General features: G+C 43.6%; 1 protein-coding gene across 1 annotated transcript in view; it reads right to left on the bottom strand.

The window, feature by feature from the left end:
* The window catches only part of EXOC2 (exocyst complex component 2), a 138212-nt gene that overhangs the window by 113483 nt on the left and 1895 nt on the right, over positions 1-22834 (bottom strand). The window contains exons 2-5 of the mRNA XM_004694990.2: positions 20405-20581; positions 18258-18384; positions 4325-4438; positions 2798-2922 (exon numbers count right to left, since the gene is read on the bottom strand). Coding sequence (XP_004695047.1) covers positions 2798-2922; positions 4325-4438; positions 18258-18384; positions 20405-20581 — 543 coding nt within the window. The remainder of the gene's footprint in view (positions 1-2797; positions 2923-4324; positions 4439-18257; positions 18385-20404; positions 20582-22834) is intronic.

Raw genomic sequence — 22834 nt, 5'->3', positions numbered from 1 at the left:
CAGACACTAATGACCTCTGATGAGATGAATAGGAAGCACACAGCACTATGTGTGGCCAAAATGCTGAAACAGAATCTTATCTGATGTCCAATTAGCTGAGTCCAAGCAATACAAGAAGGAGAAAAGGGAGTTAAATGACACCATGAGGATGTAATCAGTCAAATCCAGTGCGGAATATCTTGCAGGACAAATAGCCTCACTTCTTCAACACATCAATAGCATAAAAAACGAATTAAAAACAGGGTGAGGGAGGTAAAGAGACTGTTTTAATTTAAAAGAGGCTTAAGAACCTTATAAAAAATCAAGTGAAACCCCTTGACTTTATTTGACTTGTGATTTGGACAAACCAAAAACTGTAAGGAAGAAAGTCAGAGGGTAAGTTGATTAAATTTGAATATGGTGATGGCACGCATGCGGGTGAATTGGTGGGTGAGGCACATGGGGATTACAAATGAGATGAAAAAATGCACAAGATGAAGAATGATGTAAAAAAATAATCACTAACTTTCAAAAGAAGTAACTTGAATACGAAGCAAAACTTGGGGGATACTGAAGAACTACTGCAATTCTTGTTAGTGGTGATCACAGTGCTGTGGCTCTACAGGTAAACGCCCCTTTATTTGGAGGGAGTCACACTAAGGTGTACTGGAGAGAAACGTCTAGCTACCTGAGACTCGCTGTTTGAATTCAGCAAAACACAAGCCAGCCAACACTGAAGGAACAGGATGTAAAAATAGTAACTGGTAATTTAGATAACAAGTATTACTGTGCAACTGCTCTCTCTACTTTTAGCATGTCTGAAATCTTCCATAATAGAAAAGCAAAACCACTTACCTGAGCAGACAATTTTATGTATTAGCTTTTTCAAATTTTCGCCATATAACTCCTAATTCACAGAACCCATTTCATAGTCCAGACATATAGAGAACATATCCATATAGTTCTACACAACAGAATACCAAGACCTGGCCAGAAGTGCATTTTAAAAGCTACAGCTCAATTTCACTTAAGACTAGAGTTGGAAAAGTGTTTACTATTAATAAATCAAAGACCATATAATAAAATAATTACCAAGAAAAGAAACCAAAGGAAAAGCATTTTCTGACATATACAATTGTACATACAATATAATTCCAGCTCTGTAGCATGTTCTCATACAAATTAAGAAAAAAAGCATCAAAAGGAAATATATCAAGAGGTAATGTGGTTTTATTTACAGTGGAATTTTAGGTAGTTGTTGCTTATTATCTGCTCAATACTTTTATATTATGCATTTCATTTGCAAAAAAATGGAAAGCTAGATAGATAAATGTATTTGTGTCTAAAGTTTTCAAATGTACAATTAAAATCACTTTCTAGGTGTTACACAATATTTGCCTAGTGGTTAAACTTAAAATTAACCAGTTTACTTCTAAAGCAAATGGAAACATGTCTACTAATAAATCAAATGTCACACATTAAAATAATTACCAAAAGGAACAATCAAAAGAAAAGTTTCGGTCACATACAATTGACAGATACCATCAATTTAAAGCACCAAATAAAATTTCTCAAAATAGGCCAACTGAAGCCATTTACAGAGGCAAAACCATGAATAAACAAACACAAGCAACGCTGTAAATACAAATAGATTTTTTTTTAAGGGTGGAAAGGAAAGTCAAATGTGCATTTCTGCTGAGTGAGGTAATTAGGGTCATTTCTGTGACCTGATCACCTATGACAAATCATCATTTCTAGGGTCACAAAACTATTAGTATCTCTAATATTCCTACACGCAGTGACTGTTAGTATCTGAGAACATGTGGAAGCACAAAGAAAGAAGGAAAGGCGCCTCAGACACTGCCAGGCCTCCCTGCTCTGCTCTTCCCGTGGCATCATGTTTTGCTCCTTTAAAAACTTAACCTTTATCTGCAAGGAAAGAACTGTTTGAAACGCACGTTTAAATTGTCAGGTGTCGGCTATGCATGGCTGGCCTGGGAGGAGGGGGTTTTAAAAACAAGGAAAGGATATCTATGCTTGCAAAACAGAAGTTCACAGAAATAAAAATAAGCTTTTCTGAGCTCAAGACAGTGTGGCCTCTGAGCCAACACTTAAGAGTTACTGGTACTTAACTTACAGGGACTTGGTTCTAAACGGCTTTGTTCTTAAAAATATTTGGTTACATTTAATCAATGTGTTTTATTTTTCATGAATAAACAATAATTTGATTTCTATTTAACCAAAGGAAATTTGGGAAGGAAAAAATTAAATGTACCCTAACCTTTCCCCGAAATATCCAAAGCTATTCTACTTCCACGTAAAGCTATTTCCCTCCCACGTGAAAATGATGACAGGCGGACAGTTAACTTGGAGTGTGTGTGACGAGACCTGGTGGGCCGGCGGCTACAAAGAATGAGAGATGATCTCCAGTTCTTTCCAAACCAAGCACATAACGAGTCACATTTATAGAATTAGCACATGGAAGATACCGATGGCTGTAAAAGGATTTCTAAAATTCTTGAATTTTACCCATTAGGATTTAATTTCTTATTGGCCCTGGAGATGGGACATGGAGGAGAGGCAAAGTGGTCTCCTATTTCATATGTGCACGGTGGGTCAACAAAGTCCTCAGAGACAAATATTTAAAGTGCCAGGCCTTCAAAGAGATTCCAGGCTGGTCTGCAACAAATATTTATGGCACATTTTAGATCTCTGCTTTTATAAATACAGGCCCAATGTCGCACCCTGTAAACACCCTCACGCACAGGGTCGGGTTTCGGTGGGGGAGCCCAGCAGATGGCTCCCAGAGTCGCCTTACCTGAGAGGGCATCCTGTGCCTCAAAGAAAGTGCTGAGACCTCCTTTCACGTAGGCCAGGCTGCCTTCGCTCTTCTTGGTGGCCTGTCTCTTTAGGTTGGTGACAGCCATTTTGAGCTGCTCAAAGCTGAGAGGAAGCAGAGAAATCATAAGCTTGAGATGGCTAACAAGCAACGAAGACATAAGATCACACATTCATTGTGAAACACTAACGCCTGTGTTAGTCACATGCAACATGCCACGTAACCAGAGAAAGGCAGAAAGTTTCCAAATTCTTACCTGAAACTCAACATTTCACTCAGCACAAGTGCCAACATTTCAGTAGTGCTAAGAAGCGTGTGGCCCTCAAATGGCTCCTCCAAGTAGGCAAGACCTACTTGGAATGTAAATACACATGTGGAGATTTCCACAAGCGCTAAGGATAATAAATACGAACTGCCAGGGAGACAGCTTCTAGCGTCACCTCCTGGGTGGGAAGGTGGCGCTCCCAGGACATCCAGTTCTGTGTCTGCACACAGCTGAGGTGCAGTTATCCTCACTACAGACACTGAGCCCGCTGACGAAAACCAGAAACTGCACAAATCCTGGGGGTCAACTCACAATTTAAGAAACTGAGAAGATGGTACCATTTTATCGCTACATCACAGACAGAGAAAACACAGGCAGACCTCTGTATTTCCTAAGTTTCACTTCCACTTGAACTAAGAAAACCTGGCTTTAAAACTCTGGACATACTTATTCTTAAGTGCCTGCTAGCCTTACACAGGAAACAGAGGTCAATGCTGCCTTTATAATAACGTCAGAAGATGCACATCTACAATGTAAAATCAGAACCATTTCAGTAGAAGATGTCAGGCTTTGCTCAAAAACAGACCAAACTGACTCCATGTTCACATCAACTTTTCCTTGGGTTTTCTGCAAATGGTTTCCATCCTAACAGATAAAGGGAGGACGTCTTCCAGACTACATTTTAACGAGCTGTCTTTTCAAGAATACCAGTTTTAAGGGATCAGTCATCCATTAATTGAAATATTTTTACCAAATTTTATCTTAAGCCAGCTTTACCAGTATCTTACAAACCTGCTCCTGTGTCAAGAAGGAGTGACTGGAATTAGCAAACAGAAAAGAGGACTTGAATTTGGACAGATGATCTTGTCCAATTTTTGGCTACTTTTCAGCTACCTCTTCACAAAACAGCGACCAGCCCTTCATCCTTTGCTTTCTGTTCAGGGAAGGTGGTGTGTTCCCTGTTCCACCAGGGCATGAAAGTTCCTCCATTTGGAAAGGGCGAGCTCATACTCAGACACATCAGTCCAGGCAGCCAGCAGAGACCGCCCCGCCCCCCTTAATCAGTCACACAAATGATGAAACATCATTAGTGATGTGTCATTAGTGATCCCATTTTATACATAAGGAATTCACGTGCCACCCAAAGTCACAAGGCACACAGGAGGCAGAAGCGGTCCTGACACCCACATGACTTTGCATCCTGGGGTGCTATTCACAGCCACAGACCAACCCCTGCTCACCTGGTGGTTGAGTGGTTCTCGATCAGATACCAGGCTGCCGAAAAATTCTCACTTGTAAAATCGGCACTCATTCCTGGGAACAACATTTCTAGGTCCTTCTGGGGAAATCTGCTCCTGTGAGAGAAGAAAAGTCGGAATCTAAACTTAAGTCTCTGATGACAAAGCTGTGGCCTTTGTCCGGCAGTACCAAGTTTAATAAACAGGAACACAAACCTTGTTGTAGCTGGGCACAGAAGGGGCTCCCTACACACAGCTCAGCCAGTTTCCTGCTGTCCATACTTTGTGTGTGTACGATAGCAGATTTATTAAAAACAGAAATCACAACAACAGAATGAGTTAAAGAAATTTTTTTTTTTTTTTGGAGAAATCTATTCAAACCTGAAGTCATCCCCTCAGTAGACATGTAAAACCGAAATTTAGATCTACTTAAATTTCAAAATAGCAAGTCAGGGGGACTCCCCATGGGCCAAGGGGTTAAGTCTCAGCATTATTGCTCCTGTACCCGGAGTTATGACCCCCGGCCAGGGAAATGACCCACTGATGGCTCTGCAGGCCTCTCCTGACCCGCCCCTGCTCCCCTCAGCAGTGGGCTTCACAGATCTGCCTGTTCTGCTCCCCGCTCTGTCTCTGGTGAATCCTCTCACCCCCCTGTACCTCTGGCCTATACCCCAGTTCTTCGATGCATAAATAAATCTTTTAAAAATATAAATAAAATAAAAACATCAAACCAGCTTGCTAAAATACTTTTTAAAAGACCTACATATGCGAACATTAAAGACCTGCGTTTATGAACATTGTTGTAAGACATATGATCAGCTGACTGACATCAGAAGTACACATTGGTCCCTTCCAGCTCCATCCAAGTTGCTGCGAAAGGCATGAGTTTATCTTTTTTGATGGCTGAGGGTTTCACTGATAGCAGCACCATGTGGGACCGGGGGGAGAGGAGGGTGAAAGATAAAATGAAACACAACGAACAACTAGATACCAGAGCCATTATAAGGGGTGGAGTGGAATCAAAAATGGGGTGGGAAAGGGCACGGGACTATGGTGATGGTGGCCAGTCCATAGGGACTGCCACTGAGGTGGAAAAAGGCACAAAATGAAGAATGATGCAAAAAGTATACACTGCTTCCGACTGCACTTCCGTATCTATTCTAACCTCAACGACAGTCGAGCGAGCAGGCAGCCCCCTTCGGACCCACCTTCTTGCCTACATTTTGTAAGGCCAACTTCTGGGCCAACTCACCCACCTACGCGCTTGCGATCTGACTAGCTGTCGCCTGCGAGTCAGGCTCCGGGGCTGGCAGCTGTGTGAAGGGCTAAGTACTGGAGCGGCGCCCGCCCGCCCAGGGCTCACCAGCCACCCTCACCAACTACCCGGGGCTCAGGCCCCCTCGGGTGTGGTGCAGGGCAGCCCCGAGTGGGCACCGCTGAACCTGCTCGCCCCCAGCACTCCCCTCTCTTCCCTCACCCTGAGCTTCAGCCCCCTCACACCGATGCTCCTCTTAGCACATCACGTTTGCTTCTCATTGATTCCTCTGCTCTCCCGTCCTCCGGCTGAAATGTGTCCCCCAACCCGCACACTGGAGAAGCCCAACATTTTAGGGTACGGACAGGACACTGTCATCGTAGAGCCCAGCATCGCTTTAAAAGCTGTCCCCCACTAGCAAAAAAGGCGGAGAGCTTCGGCGCCTCCTACCCATCCTTATCTGGGTGTCACTGGAGGCCACACCTGGCAAGCACAGTGTCAACTCAGACGGCAGGCAGCCTGGAGCAAACAGCAGTGCTGACCCACAAGCACACTTTCCTCCCTCTCTCAGCGCAGACCAGTGCTTGCCGCTGCTCACTGGGCGTCTTCCCTGCTACCCACGTCTCAAAGAGCAACGGGCCGGTGGGCTACACAGGGGAGGGTGAAAAACCCTTTCAGTCCCGTGCCCAGTTACAGGCCGGTGCCTGGGCTTTGCAGCTTCCAGCACGACAACCTCCTGGCGCCCTGTGGACATTCCGCGGCCCCCTGCGAGTGCATGTTCTTCCTTCCGCTGTGCCTCCTGCCAGCACACCTTGAGCTGTGTGACGGCAAGACACCAGCACCACGGACAGCTGAAGCCAGCTCTCTCCAGCGCTGGCTGCCGGGTTCGAGGAAGCACCCTCCCCAAGACAGACAAGGCCATCTCCTGTGGGGGCTGCTCCAGCCCCCAGGGCGCCAGGGTCTCTGTGTTTCACAATGCAGGGACACTTGCACCTGGGTGCCCCGAGGAAGCCCCTCACCGGGTTCTCCATCACTGCCTGACACGGCTCTTCCAAGAAACCTCTCCCCCGGAACTGGCTGGCTTTGCCTCGCCGTCCTCCCTGCACGCAGGGGCGGTTCCGACCCGTCCACTCCACGGGCTCCTCGCTGAACCTTGCTCTGAGATCGGGACGTGACCGCGGCGGGGTCAGCACCCGTCGAGAAGGCCCCATCAGTCCTCGCTGCCTTGACCCTCCCGCTGGCTGGCCTGCTTTCTGGGTCAGGAGGGGAGAACACCCTGCCTTGCTCTGCAGGGCCAGGGAGGCAGTGAAGCGGAGGGTCATGCCACTAGGTTTTAGTAACTCAGACGTCAGCTCAGTCTTAAACTGTTTCCCACCGGTTTCAGCAGTTAGAAGTCTGAATCTTCGTGCGGGCCGTGCTGTGTGTGTGCGTGTGGTGTGTGTCTGGAATGCGGTATGCCTAGGCCCAGTGCGTGTGTGGTGTGGTGTGTGCGCGTCTGACCTGCGCGCTCGTCGGTCCTTCTCGCCAGACGGCAGTCTTCAGGGGGAGCCCAGGACCTCTGCATTTTTCAAAGTTTATTTTGGTTTGGATTCTTCATGCTGGTTTGATACTTTACTCAGTAATAAAATCCTGCCACCTTTGGGAGTTTTTCTCATTTTATTTATTTGCACATCGGCCTTCCAAGTCAGAACTTCGGGATCTAGTGACTGAGCGACGACTTGGGCTGAGCCCTACCTAAGTAACCAGAAACGCTTCCCTGGGACGCCGGCGGCCACACCCCGCAGCTCCGCCCCAGCTGGTGGGCAGCGTCTGTGTGGGGGGCCGGGCCCAGAGCCGCACGGCTCAGTCTGAACTGAGAGAAGGGCAGCGGAATCGCTGGCCTGGCTGGGGCACGCAGGAGAAATGCCCAGCGGCGGGGTCACTGCTGCTGCGGCCAGCCTCGCTGCTGCGGGACAAGAAAACCGGCATCTCAGTAGCCCCAACATTTGCTTGTTCCGAGAGCGAAATAATCTGCCCAGAATCAGAAAGCACTGCAGAATTCCCGAACAGCAGCTAAGTCCTTACTGTTAACAGTTTTGGGGAATTATTCAATGTCACCGTGAAATCCCCGTTGAACAAGAATCAGTTCCAAGCCAAATTCACACATTACAGACATAACTGATCGCAAACCCCACTGCCCCAAAAAACAGAGACAGAAAGGGATCCCAGTGAGCCAAAGTGGGCTTTTCTATTCTTCACTCAAGTCCTGCCCTTTCACTTTGGCTCAGTCCTTGTCCTCCTGCCCCTGTGGAGAGGGGATGCCAGAGTGCATAACTGACAGTGTCAAAAAAGGGCGTGGACACAACGAAAACACGAGCAGCCAGAAAGTATCACGTGCAGACGCAACGCTCAGAAACCCTGCAGCTGGGTCCCAGGTGCAAACGCCAAGCCCACACCATCTCCACAGGACTGACAGTCAAGTCATGTTCATCACCTTCGGTCAAAAAACAAAAGCCGTCTTTGTCTTTTTCTGTGGACATGATGCCAGCTGCTGCGAGTGACCAGGATTTCTTCTCTTCTTACTCTTGGCTGAATCATATTCCAGCATAGGTACATGGCTACCCCTCTATCAATTCTCCTGCCTATGAGATTTCTGCTGTTCCATGTCTGGGCTACTGTGAGTCCCACTGTGTAGACACAGTGTACAGGTAGCTCTTCAAAATTCTGGCTTCATTTCCTGTGGATACCCAGAAGTTGAGGCAGCCGGACCACATAGTTGCTCTAATTTCATTCTGAGGCACTTCAGTGATGCTTATGCTGTGGCTGCACTAATTTACCTCTCTCGTAACAGCACCCAGGACTCCCTTGCGCCACATCCTTTCTAAATACTGTCCTTTCTCTCTCTCAGGTAACTGCCATTCTAACAGGTAAGGGCCTTGTCTCATGGGTTCCTGTGTCTCTGGTGCTCAATGTGAGGTGATGGGTGTGCTGATTTGTCAGACGGTGAGGTCCTTCCACACGTACGTGTACCTCGAATCGCCAAGATGTACGGTTCGTATCCTGCAAACTGGTCAACTACGCTTCAAGGTAGCGAAAGCAATGCCAAATAAAACAATGGCCATCATGGCACATATAAAGACAAAGAGTTTAATGCTTAACCTGGGAGGTCTGAGAAATACTCGGCTGCACTTATCTAGATCTTCCCAGATTTAAGATTCGTCTGTTAAGACGCTAGTAGCCCATCCTTCATGCGGCTCTGAGCTGTCATGTCTACCAATGTAGGGAGATGGTTTCCTGTCAAGCAAAGGCCTGATATGTGGGGAGGGTGTCCAGACCTGGGTGGCTGAGAAGCCCTCCTAGGAGGAACCCTGCCCTGTTTTCTACCCCTACCGAAGGACAAGGAAGCAGCAGCCAAATTCTCGCAGCTAGGGGCTGCATTCATAAGCAGTGGGCCTCCCACCCAGCACAGAGACTCACACAGGCCTGGCCAAGCCCCCAGAGGGGCCGCACCCCATCTCCTCAGAAGCGGATGCACCAGTGGAGCTGGGGGTCCCTGTGACTGAGCTCTGGGGTCAGCGAGTAGTGAGCGGAGCCGCTGATGGCAGGAGAGACCTCCAGCACCCAGGAGCTGAGACCTGAAGCCTGAATCCACACTGGAGGCTCATCCCATGTACTATTATTTCTCACGTACGCACCGTCAGGCGCCTACACGGAGCATGCGGGGTGTGTAATGCATTGGCTCTCTTGGTCAAAATACGGCCCCGAGTCCTCCAACCTGAACAAACGCCACCTCCAGGTCTGAGCTGATTCTACAATGATTTGTTTCGAAGACATTAAGACCCCATTACTGACCTTACCATCTAGCCACATCCATCCGAAGAGGTGTGAACCTAGACCCCTAAATCACACAGGCTGCTGTGAACCAGTGACTTCAGTAAACGATACAGTTAAAAAAATAGAAATAAAATTTAAATAAAAATAAATAAATAGACTTAAAAGCAAAAAGTAGCGAGGTAGACACTAGGAATCAGACTTCTATGAATAAGACTAGAATTGTATTAAACATGACAAAATTCTAACAAAAGAGTCAAGTAACTTGTCCCAAATAAAACAAGTACCACAAGTGAACCAGCAAAGGGGGCTGCTGACACAAGCTTGCCCCCCACCCTACCCTGCACGCGCTCCCACCTTCCTGGGAAGCGTGACTCTACTGGGTCAGCACTCTGAGCCTGGACCCCTTGTTCCTTATTGATATCTTTTTCTTTTTTTATATAATATAGTAGTTTATTTTTACATCATTTTGTACATTTTTTTTTCCATCTCAATTGTCATCCCCGCGGGTTTCCCATCACCAAGTCACCCGTGTGCCATCACCATAATCCCGTGCACTTCCCTCCACCCCCCCGTTTTTGATCCCATTCCCCACTCCACCCCCACAAAATGTCTCTGGTCTATGGTTGTTCATTATTCTTGTTATTTTCTCGCCTGGTCCATTATACTCCTGCTATGAGTGAAACCATCCGGTATTTTTCTTTCTCTTTCTGGCTTATCTCACTCAGCATGATCTTTTCCAGTTTACTGAGATATCTTACTGGGACCAATGATGTCTGAGGAAGAACTGCGAGGCCAGATCTAGAAAGGTCTCCACACTTCTAAGAAGGAGACTCAAAAGAGATGCCCATCTTTCTGTCTGTAGACACCATTGTGTTTTATTGGTTGTATATTCATAGTTTTGATACTATTCTGTTTTTATTGTAGTATCATTATGTGTTGGGTATCGTTCTAACACCAGAAATTTCCAGCACCATTTGCACTGGTGAAGGACATTATGAGAAAATAAATTTCTTTTTTGCAAAAGTCAACAGAAATTTTCATTTTGTATTACTTGCAGTGAGCAGTCTCCCAGTCAATATTCTATCCCAAAATATATGTCTAAATATACTACTGATCTTTTACACAATTACCCACACAATAACCATGAAACCATGAAGGGCAATGCCAGGAGCCAGAGAGCTCAGTGAGGAGCACACCCACAAAGCATGCTGTCCCCTGCTTTTTGATGTATTGATATAATGGGAAGACAAATAACACGTTCTTGTGAAAACACAGTTCTGGGGTCAGTCCCAAAGTTCACTATTATTGGTCTGTATGCCCTTGGGGAAATAACTTATCCTCTCTTAAGTTTTCATCTACGCTGTGAGAAATAATGGGGTGATAATAACCTTTGAGGAACAGTTGGAGGATTGAAGTAGATAATGCATGTGGAAGGTTTGCTGTCTCCAAAATAATAAACGCTCAAGACTGCTATTTGCGGTTGCTGTCATTCTTCCTGTTCTTTAGAGTTCACAGGCAAATTGTCTAGGTGTCACTTTACTTGATTCTGCTAACACAGCGAGTTCAATCACCATGTCGCATTGGAGAAACAGACTCAGAGAGGCTGCAGGTAAGTAGTCAAGATCAGAACCTGGTACACCGACAAGTAAGGAACTGGGGAATCTTGGGGATGAAATAAAACCACATGCACAAATCTAGAAAGACAGAAATGTGCAGGGAGGGTGGGGCGTTGACTCAGAACACGGACAACTGCTCAAAGGCTGACTGACTGCACCAGGAAGGGCGGAAGCACAGTGACAAGAGCAGCAAAGAACAGAATTAAAACTCCCATGTTGGTTCCCAATAACCAGATTTTAGTCTGGGACCTACCCAGTGAAGTGACTGTGTAATCGGTAAATGCAAGACATATTCTGAGTGATTCAAACAGCACCTACACTTTAGATTGACCAACAAGGAGCCGGAGAGTGAGAGCAACCCGTACTCTGTCAGCTCATGGAACATTTTCATCAAGGAGTCAAAACCTTGCAGTAGCTGTCAACTGCAGTCACCCTCAAAGGTGCTATCCATTAGATGGCAGTGTGAGCTCGAGTTTCGACATTCTGAAAGGTTTAGGCCACGCAGGGGAGGATGCAGGTAGAGGCTGAGTGGAGACGGGAAGGGCACAGGAATGCTTTTCACAGATGAGCCCTCATGCTCAGGCCTGAGCACCAGGGGCAGCCACGACCCCAAGCAAGCAGACACGACCGAATCCGTCTCAGCGTATCGCCCCGCTGTGGGTGAGGCCTGGCTGCGATGGTGCTGCTGTTGGCGATGCCAAGGGTGTGCTGTACTGAGCTGGTGGGCGGAGGATGGAAGGCAGAAGGGGAGGCCAGCAGGGGTCAGCCTGGGTGCCTCCTGCGTGTGAGCAGTGCCCTCCTCTCACTGTGTTACCACTGTGCTCACTCCGCGGCACTAAATGCCAGCAGCGTGCATGACGCACACGCGGGTTCTCCTTCGCTCAGTCTGACGCAGTTTCTGGACCGGGCACCACGTCCAGCCCACAAGTCCCCTTTCATGAGATGCCCAAAACATACAGTTCGCCCAGGCTTAGCGTCTTTTAATTCACACTAAGGATTATTTTGCCACCTCTCCTAGTTCTCTAAAGGTAACTAGAGACTGCCTTCCTTTTGTGGAAACAGAAACACGAGAGGTACAGCAGCTGACTGTTCCAGAAAGCCATTCCCAGAAAAAAATGTCACACCACAAGCAGCTCAAACAGAAGTAGGGGCAACGCTTCCCTGGGTGCCCGCAAATGTGCCATCTCCAGGAACATTACGGAGCAACAGCCTCGTGCAGGCACACGGCACCGTGAAGAAATAAAACTCAGTGAACACTTTCACTTACTATGAACTTACTTTTACCTTCTTTTCCAGTTGAGTTTGTCCTCATTACAAATTAAGCTGTGCAAGGAACACATATATTTGTGACAATCGGTATCATAAATCAGAAATACAGACTTTTTACAAGCAAATCTTAGTCTCGGTTCAAAGTGAAGTTGTTTTTTTCCTGAGCAATTAGTAACATTTTTATAAGTATCAAGGCACCATGTGTGCAAAACATCAGTTAAAAATGCAGGAATATGAAGGGCTTTAGCAGTCGGAGGAGGCCTGTAAATGCCAGTCGTTAAACCTGTGGGCTGAAAGACGACAGCAGGCACGCTGGGCGCACCAGTAAAATATTTATTAAACTCTGACTCACACCAAAAAGCAACGAGAAAATTATATTCCGTTACTCCCACTTTCTTTTTCATATTCAGATGAACTGGCCGTCACTCCTGGGGTCCCTTGTGATTCTACCTCGTCCATTTTACTGTTTAAGAGAATTTCCATAAACATTTGTGTGGCAATTACCAGGGCCTGAGTCATCTTCCAAAAGCGACCTCACCACTTTAATCTGATAATTCATCAGGACCACAGGATTTTATAACAAGTACTCGTAATTCTTGAGCCCGTCTCAATTAATGCATTTCAATAATCAAGCAATATTTAAAGCCATGTTATTACTTCTCCAATGACATTTAAAAAGAAAATTAAAAATAGGTTCCCTCCAGCCTTTTAATAACAACCCAAGCCCTTAAGTGACATTAATAAACAGAAATAAAAACCAGTCAGGGAACGATCGTAGGGATTCTTACCCGAATAGAAAAGTGTTTTCTACAAGACCAAAGCTTTTATCTAAAAACTATGCAGCGAGTCCAGTCAAGTCTGGACTCCAACATTTTAATATATGCTTTTTCTTTTCTCTTTTTGTCTAAAATAAGATGGCACTGTCTGAGGTCAAAGGACTCAATAAAATAAATGCCATTTCCCTGACAATACCTTGAAAAAAGGAAAACACCACTTTTTGACCAAAAGCACTTTCTTCTCTTGATTTCTACACCTAATCTTTTATTTTCTTGCTTCCTGTTATATCACTTCTTTGACTGGAATAACTGCTGGATCTCTGCTTTTTTTTTTTTGTCTCTGTTTTGCAGCTCTGTTCTAGAAACAGAAGTTAGTGACGGTGAGTGGGAGCCTGGGGCTGGGCAGGACCTGGCCAGGGAAAGGGCTAGCAGATCGGGACCCTGCTGCTTCCCAGGCAGTGGAAGGAGCCAGCTGCGGAGCCTTCAGCATGCCAGGCCGGCTCGTGTGTCCTCTGGAACTACTTCTGAATCGGTTTTAACATTTTACAGGTTCTTCCATTAATTGAATTAAATCAAACTTCTGTGTAAACGTTTAGTATGCATTTGTATGAGGCTTAGGATTTTCAAACACGATCCTTCTGTCATGCCCTGACTGAACAAGTATTACTGAAACTTAAGGGCTTAGAAGAAATAACATTGTTCATTTTATCTTCATTTAAACATTGCTTTAATTAACGTACATGTACCATTTTAAGATAGGAACACAATTTATTGCCCTGAACTCTTTTTTAAGGTATTAACGTAATCAGAGATTACATCACCTACTACAAAGTGATAAGATCTGCCAAGATAACACATGAAGAACCGATACAAAGGGGTTACTCCACTCCTACCTGCGGGTCACTGACTCCCTGACTGTGGACTGCTCTGTCTACCCATAGCGAAGGAATCAAGAGTTGAATTGACATTTAGTTTTTTTATTATTTTTATTCAGATATTCACACGACTTGCTTGACCTTTGTGCGTACTGTAAAACGATTACCCTGATAAATTGAGTTAATATCCAACATCTGACATAGTTACCAAAAAGGGTTGCTTTTTCATTATGCGAATTATTAATGTCTACACTCACAGCGCTTTCAAACATGTGATCTAATCATACTTACCATGCTAGATGTTGCATCCTAGGACTGACTTACATTACAACTGCGAATTCATTCTTTCTCAACTCCTTCAAAAACTTCACCCACCCCCAAGCTCCATCTCTGACAACCATCCGTTTTGTGTGTATCTATAACTTTTCTTTCTTTGTTTTTAAAATTCCACGAGACAAGATATTTGTCTTTCTCTGCCCAACCTATTTCACTTAGCATATGACATCCATGTTGCTGCCAATGGAAAGATTTCATCCATTCTTACGGCAGCATGGCATTTCAGATTGTGGTGCCTGTGTGCATCACCCATCGATGGACACTTCAACTGTTTCCTATGCTGGGTATTGTAAATAGCATTGCAGTGAAAATGGAGGTACATTTCTTTTTGAAAGAGCATTTTCGTTTCCTGAGGATGAATACCCACATGTGGAGCTGCTGGATCATATGGCATTTCTATTTTTAACTTTTTAGGAAATGTCTATATTATTTAATGTAATGGCTGCACCAATTTACTTCCCTACCAACATGGCACAAAGGTTTCCTTTTGTTCCATATCCTCAATCTGCACAATTACTATTCTGATAGGAATGAGATGTAACTCACTGTGGTTTAGATTTACATTTCCCTGATTATTCGTGAGGGTGAGCACCTTTCTCAATTATCTGTTGGCCATCTCTGGTAAAGTCTCTACTCAGATCCTCTATTCAATTTTTAATTGCTTTTTATCATTTTTTCGCCACTGAGTAGTATGAATTCTTTAGATATAGATGGTTCCCTCATCAGGCCCATGACTTGCAGATAATTTGTCCCACTCAGTAGGTTGCTTTTTCATTTTGCTGATGATTTCCTTTGCTGTGCAGAAGTCTTTTACCTTGACATAGTCCCATCGCTTATACATGGTCTTTGTTGCCTTTTGCTTGTCAAATCCACAAAATCATTACCCATTTTCTTCTAGAAGTTTTATACGTTAGTCTGAACATCTTTAACCCATCTGCCTTAATTTTGGCGTAACACAGCGGTACAGTTTCACTCTTCGGCAAGTGACGGTCAATTGTCTCAACCCCATTTATTGTAGAGACTCACTTCCCCGTTGCGTATTCTTGGCCGCTTTGTTGTAAATTAATTCACCACACGTGTGAGCTTATTTCTGGGCTCTCAGTTCTATTCCATTGATCCCTGTGTTTTGATGCCAACACCACACACTTTTGGTTACTATAGCTTTGTTCTTCTCAATACTGTTTTGCCTTTTTGGGGTCTTTGTGGTTCCACACAAATTTTAGGATTATTTGTTCTACTTCTGTGACAGATGCCTTTGGAATTTTGATAGGGATTATACTGAATCCACAGACTGTCTTACAGAGTATGGGTAATTTAACATATTAATTCTTCCGATATAAGAATATAGAGTGTCTTTCCATTTATTTACATCTTCTTCGATTTCTTTCATCAATATCCAACAGTTTTCAAATCTTAGTTCAGTTGCTGTGCATTTTTCTGGGCCTGTCTTTCACCTACTTGTTTAAATTCATACCAGGTGACTAGAAAAAGGGCTTGAGAGGTTATCAGTCTTCTACATGTATTAAGACTTTCCTTGTGGCCTGACATAAAAGCCATCCTGTAGAATATTCACTGTGCTCTTAAGAACAATGTATATTCTGCAGTTTTGGGATGAAATGTTCTGTGTTTCTCTGGGTAAGTCCAATAAACTAGTATGTCACTTAAGGTCAAGGTTTTTTTTACTGACTTTCCATGGGTGTCCCATCTATCCACTGATGTGTTGTGGTACTGAAGCCCCCCCCCAATACTCCTGTATTGCTGTATTGTCTCCCTTTAGGTTTGTGAATATTCACTTTATATATTTAGGTGTTCCTGATATGTTAGGTGCGTAAATAATTACAAATGTCACATACTCTCACTGGATCGACCCCGTTATCATTGTGTAACATGCTTATTTTTGTGTGATGATGAGCTTTGTTTTAAAGTCCACTTTGTCTGCAGTAAGTACAGCTATCCCATTTTTCTCTCAGTGTCCATCTACATAGGCCATCTTTTTCGCTTGCATCATTTTCAGTCTGTATGTGTCATATCTGATGTGAGTGTCTTTTAGGGAACGTATAAACAGACCTTGATTTGATATACTTATTCATGTTGTTAATTTTATCCTTATTTAAGCACTTCTTGAATTAATGTACATAATGCTTTTTACAATATAATTATCCTAAAACCCTAAGTCGTTAAAAAGATTCTTTTCCTAAGTGGCTGAGCACTGAGTCATATATAAGCAAGAAGATCAAAGATTCATAGTAACTATGACTAATACTTGTGAAAGACTTTCTCTGAAGGAGGCAGTGTTCTATTTTAAATATTTACCAGCACTGAATCTATAAAGCCATCCTGTAACCCAGGTACTCCACTTTATGCCTAAGGAAATGTGGACAAAGAGAAGTTAACTCATTCGCCCAAGAGCACACTGTTAATAAGTACCAGAGTCATAATTTGAACTGAGAGTCTGGCTCCAGACTAAATCAGATAACCTTACAGAGAAGACAGACAACAAAATTTTAAAGTGTCAAGTATTTTTAGGGCAATTTCCCTGGCTTCTGTCACCAGTGCTACCACAGGGTAGCGCTGGAAGGTATAAACACAAAGCCCAGCCCACCCACTCCCTTTAGGCGGTGACAATAACAGGAGCCAACCCCAGGGTGAGAGGATATGAGAAAGTAAAGGGATCAAAAATGGACTACGTGCCCAGCTAAAAATCAAGAAAATTTATGATAGTCAATGTTCGTGTTACTCCAACTTTGACCACTATATCTAAAGGTCATAGAAAACTCAAGAGTATCCCTCGCTCCTAGAGCCCACATATACAACTGTACAACCCTTGTGAACGGAGGGTCACAGGGACCCCCTGCTCACCACGTCTGTAACGGGAGGCCATGCAAGCAGGCTGTTCAAAGGTTTGCTCTCCCACTGCAAAGTTTGTTCTTGCTTGACTGCTCCAAGAGTCTAACATCTAGCATTCTTTTTCGGACTTTCTTTACCTTCAGTTCTTCGTTTGTAGGACACTGAAATCCCTAAATCAACTCCAGGATGACCTGTGCTGCCCAGCTGTCCAAAGCTGCGACCTAGGTTACCAAGCTCCCCGAAAGGGCAAGGCCCCAGGCCATTTGTACAATCCCCCACAAGGTAAAAACGAGCGCCTCCCTCTTTCTGCACCTGTGGTACAGACAAGCAGAAGAAAAAGGAGCTTGCTATCTGTATTCTTAATGGTCTCCAAGTGAAGGACTGAAGATTAAATATATAAAGATCAGAGATTTTTTTTCCTGCCCCTAGAAAAACCTAAAATTCAAGGTATGGCTAACATTTTAAAAGAACTGATTTGTCACCTTCAGTAAATGTTTCTGGAGCAACATTTGGCAGGGAGTTTCACCAGCAGACTCAATAAGGCCAGAAGAGAAAGTGGACACAACTAATGTGTCAGAGGACTTCTTGGGTAATATTTAGGGTAAAGGTACTAACTGTGAACGCTACTGAAACACATATTAGACACTGAGAAAAGAAAATTCTGGGCTGGCTATAAGACATCTTGAAAAATGCCATTCACCTGCCACGGTTCTAGGATAGCAGGCACGTCTGGGCTCATGTGAATTACAGGCAGCAAAGATGACACTACTCTGAAGTATTTCCACAAAAATCCAGCACATGGAAAATTCTCTTCTGATGTCAAGTACCATCTAAATATTTAAACTGACCAACTCCAGAGAATGTATTAATTCTCAGACCATTGAAAGTATCAGTTCTTAACAAGTTTCAAGACACTTTTCTTACTCACAAAATGTAAACCCAAAGAAACAAAGGAGCTAAGCCAGCATCTGCCCCCAGTGTGAACTAACTGGAATGTTCGCCCATGGCAGGGTTCAAAGGCCCCAGAGGCGCTTGTCTCTCAGCTATCTGCCAAGTCTTCACTGTGTCTCCCCCGATGTTCCTGGAGTTTGGTGCTCTGAGACTTTCCATCACTAAAAATAAAGAAAACCGAGGACAAGAGGTACTCACTTTTCTATGTCGATGCCAAGGGGATTCGCCGGGCGGAGGGACAAGGGCGAGATGCCTTTGTTCCTGACGGTGCGCATGTCATAGTAGTTCATTTCATCAACCCACACTGCAGATTGATCCAGAATACCTGCCAAAGCGAGGGCACAGCCTTAGCAAGACGCAGAACCCCCGGCACTCAGCCTTGACACGCTGCTGTGCTGCTGAAGGGCCCGCGGGATGCGTGCTACGGCAAGTTCTATGATATCTGAGGGAACAAAGTTCCACACGCCCTCCTAAATGGCTGGGGGCTTAGCTAAAAATGCTAGGGCTCCTTAAGAGACAACATTCACACCTCTGTTCATGGCTTCATGGTACATTATGTGACAGGGAAGGCAAACAAAGCCGCTAAGAAAAACTCCTGTGAAGACAAAGGGATTTTTCCAAATAATAAACTTCTAATTCATTTGGTGAATTCAGCAATTCCTCCTATAAAGCATTCAAACACCTCACAAGAAATGCCCCGGCTTTAGAAGTGGACATGACTAGGATATTCAGGAATAGTGACAACGCGGATGTGTGAATCAAATGTCGTTTCTGGAAAAGTCCTCTCTTCAAGGTGATTAAGTACCACATCACTCACCGCTGGCCCTGGGCCGACCAGCTCACCCGCTCCAGAGCCCTCTGCGAAGGAGACCCACAAAGTGCCCTCGTGCAGAGAGAAGGGCCGGGGCTGGGGCCAGCAAGGACTCATAAAGAAAGGGTATTCATCCCAGGCAGCTTCGCCCTGAGCAACCTTTGACCTCTGCAAGCCGATAACTGCTGTCAGGCCCTTCATCTGTCAGGGCCAATCAGAGGCTCTGTCAGAAGTTATGCTCAAGTCTGCTTGGCCTGAGTCTAAATGAAGAGGCCCGTGTTTAGCGTCAGTGTGCTAGGTCCTGAGCAGGGATTTTTAAACAAAATTAATACTTTCAAGTAACTTTATTTGCTATGCAAATATGAGATAAGATGGTACTAGAATCTGTCAAAAAGGATTTCAGTTCTTCCGGAAAACTGATAACTTTTTGCTTTAATCATATGGTAAAAATTTTAAAGACATGAGTGGACATCAACAGGGATATCAGATTTGTACTAGTATACATGTACATACATGCCATTTTGAATTTCTCCTTAAATTTTCATTTATAGAAAATGAAAGTCTAGGAATTTAAGGATGTAATGCTGCAGAAACAGTTAATGCTCTAAGATTTAAAAACAAAGACAATATGTATGATTTATGTGTCAATATGAGAGAGAAGTGTGGCCTCGATCTAATTATACCTGTGAGACTCCTACATTATGCAAACATTTACAGAGTTATGGTTCAAGATAATATAAAATCTCAAAGTTGAATATGATACTATGCTTGTTTTGTGAGGAGGAGCCATGCACAGAAACATCTATGAGAAAACAACGAGGCACACTGAGCTTATGGCGCACTGACCCCGCAGGAGGGGCTGTGACTGTGACACACACCTCCAACATCATTTAATAGTCTGAGGTAGGCAGGACACTGATTCTGTTTTACCCAGGACGACACTGGCAGTGAAGTTACAATGCTAAAGGTGCTGAAGCCCAGATTAGTATTCAGAGTCTTAACCTCTAGACCAAGATTTTAACTACTTCTGACAGGAGGAAGCAAGTCTTAAGTGCATTTACAAAGTAACTGAGCGTAGAGAAGGACAGTAATTTCTGGTTGCAAGTTGCGTCCTGGCCAGGCAACATTTCATCTAAAGAAAATGAAGAGGGAGTGAACAGTTTATTATTACACATGTGGCCAATCAGGCGGCTATTTCACCTCAAATCTTAACTGTGCAACAGAAATAAGTTCCATTATCAGGTTCAAGATTGAGGAGTTAGACTTGGCGTGTCGATGGGTGAGAGGGACAGATTTTGTAGGCAATTTAGAATGCCAGTCATCTCCTGGTTCACTGTGAGGTAGCAAACCGCCGTTTGAAAAGTCCTGGCAAGTGTTCACCAACAGTCCATTACTGTCCAAATGAACAAAACTGACTCTAAGTTAGTAAAATAAGAGAGGGGAGACATTTTGTACCAGTTTACCAGTTTTAAATTTTAAAAGACAACACCCAATCCTATTTTCCTCTTGAAAATAAATTCATGAAAGGCGATACCTATTTTGTCAGGTTTGAGTAGCTTGAACGAGACGGTTGAGGTTCCTTTGCCACCTGACTTGGTAGTGACGATGATGTCACCTTTGTCATTTTTGGCTTGTCCTACTCGACACACTATCTTACTTGCAGACATCCATTCTGCTGTCAGGAGACAATTATGTCCACAAATTGTCAAACCTGAAAAGTCAAGCAAATACAAAATTAAGTTCAAAAGAATCACCAGACCTCAGACATGACCACGACGTGAAAAGGTAAGTTCTTCCCCAGTTCGTATCACCAGGCCCTTCACAGCAGGCACTGAAAAATCAGTCTAGAAATATTTCCTTATTCAATAGCTCCTTCTAGTACTGAATATACTCTGTTGCTTTTGCAAATGCATTGCTGTCTCTATTGGTTATGTCTGATCTGTTTCTTCTCTAATATTTAAGTCACCTTTTAGCTTATATTTAAGTTTAGAAATATAATTAGAAAAGAATGACTGCAATAATTATGGCTGCACCAGTTTCTTTAAACTGAGAACCTTAAGTTGCTTTCACAGGTATAAGAAGAGAAACTACTGCAATTATTTGAAGTCTAAGTTGTTGATATAAAATTCTAGAGCATTTTACTATATAAATATCATTCCCTCAAAACATTCTACATTCATCCATCTCCTGAAAATAATCTGCACATAATTTTACTCATGTGTAATTATACACGGTATTACAGAATGAAGGAAAGTAGATACTTTATTTTTTGAAGCAGAGCTGGAGGCTGGTAAATGCAGAAAATGTCCTCGGGCACTCCTAGATGCCTGAGTAGTGGGCCGTAGTTGGCCGGTCATGTCACACCTAGCGGCCCCCGCTGTCCAGGGGTTCCCTGTGAAAGTCTCACTCCCCCCGACTCTGCCCTCCAGGTAAACCTGCCACGGTAAGAGGCAGCCCAGGACTGGCATCTCAGACCCCACCTGGGGCAAATTACCACTCAGGCACTAAGGAGGAGTCATTGCAAGGCCACGCAGAGGAAGAGGGGGACCCCGACAGAACACCCAGCACGCACAAGGCAGCTGGCCCTCTCGCCTCTCCCCTCTGTCCGTTTCCACAAGGTAGAGACCACCGCAATAAATATTTATGGAGAAATTCAACCAAAATGTACGTGACAGTCACTTTACTTTACACTTACTTTTCTCATCATTTAACTTTTTATATGCCTCAGAGGTCAACTTTAACAATTGCAATTCTTTTTTTCTGCAGTTACCAGGCATGCCTCAAGTAATGCCAAATTTGGATGAAAAACTGTAGGAAGGGGCTCAAGCCATCTTTTGTTAAAATGTAAAGCACTATTGAGTAAGACCACAAAGAGACAAAAATGACTCCCTTTTAGAAATATTTACATTTACTGAAATAATGAAATTTAGGGATTTCCCTAAAATATCAACTGTTTATTCATATATTAAATTTTGTTCTTCTCATAGCATTAAAATTTGAGTTCTAAGTTCTAAAATGTACATAATACACATTTTTAAATGGCTTCACAATTCCAAATTTTTCTTTCAAGATGGGAATGTCTTTGATGCATTTCCTGAAAATCAAACCATGTTACAAAAAACTTAAACAACTTAAGAGATTGAAAGCCCCCTGGGAACTCCCCTTCATCTCTCAGATAATTACTAGGAGACACGTCAACACATATTTGCTCAAGTAATTTCAATGCACACATAGTTCAGTCAGTGGATTTTTCAAATGAATGGGAAATGTCTTTGTCAAATTGTTTTCTCTACCTGGTGGATATTTTGCTAGCATTCAGTAGATACAGTAGATACAGAATTATCTACTAGTAGATACAGAATTCAATATTTTTAGACTTTATAATATTCAGAAGATTCTTGTGATTTGAAATATTAACTCACTTCAGAAAGGAAAGTAACTCAACAATGAATGTCAAGACAATATAAAGTCAACCCTAAAGTAAGGTCCCTAGGAAACAACTTTCTTGATAAACTGAGGGACAGGAGTAGATTTCAGATGTGCACCTACAGTCTTTAATTATGTTTAGATGAACAAACGTGAATGGTGTGATGATGATGTAAGGTGGGGGAAAAAAAAAACCCCAACAAGTTTATTCATCTACCTGTAGCTGCTAGCAAGGACCCTCTGACGTAATCTGATCTGCATTTTAAATTAACAAAAATGAATAATCACCATCCATTTAAACACAGATTCAAACAGACGATTTAAAATGTCATGAAAATCAAGTAAGATCATAAGGCCTATTTCTTAAGCACATTTTTTGCTAAATTACTGAGAGCTAAGAAATCTGCTTCATGAAACATAATAACATCTTCTCTTAAAAGTTACTTGTAGAATTCCAAATAAAGTGTTTTTATAGTGTTTTACTTGGCTAGTGCAGATATCATCTGAGTTGAAAACACTTAAATTATTTAGTAGGTTA

The sequence above is a fragment of the Condylura cristata genome, unplaced genomic scaffold (assembly GCF_000260355.1).
Source record: "Condylura cristata isolate star-nosed mole 26May11 unplaced genomic scaffold, ConCri1.0 scaffold00052, whole genome shotgun sequence".
NCBI lineage: Eukaryota > Metazoa > Chordata > Mammalia > Eulipotyphla > Talpidae > Condylura > Condylura cristata.
Note: the sequence above shows the minus strand (reverse complement) of the source record. Positions and strands in the feature narration are given on the sequence as shown.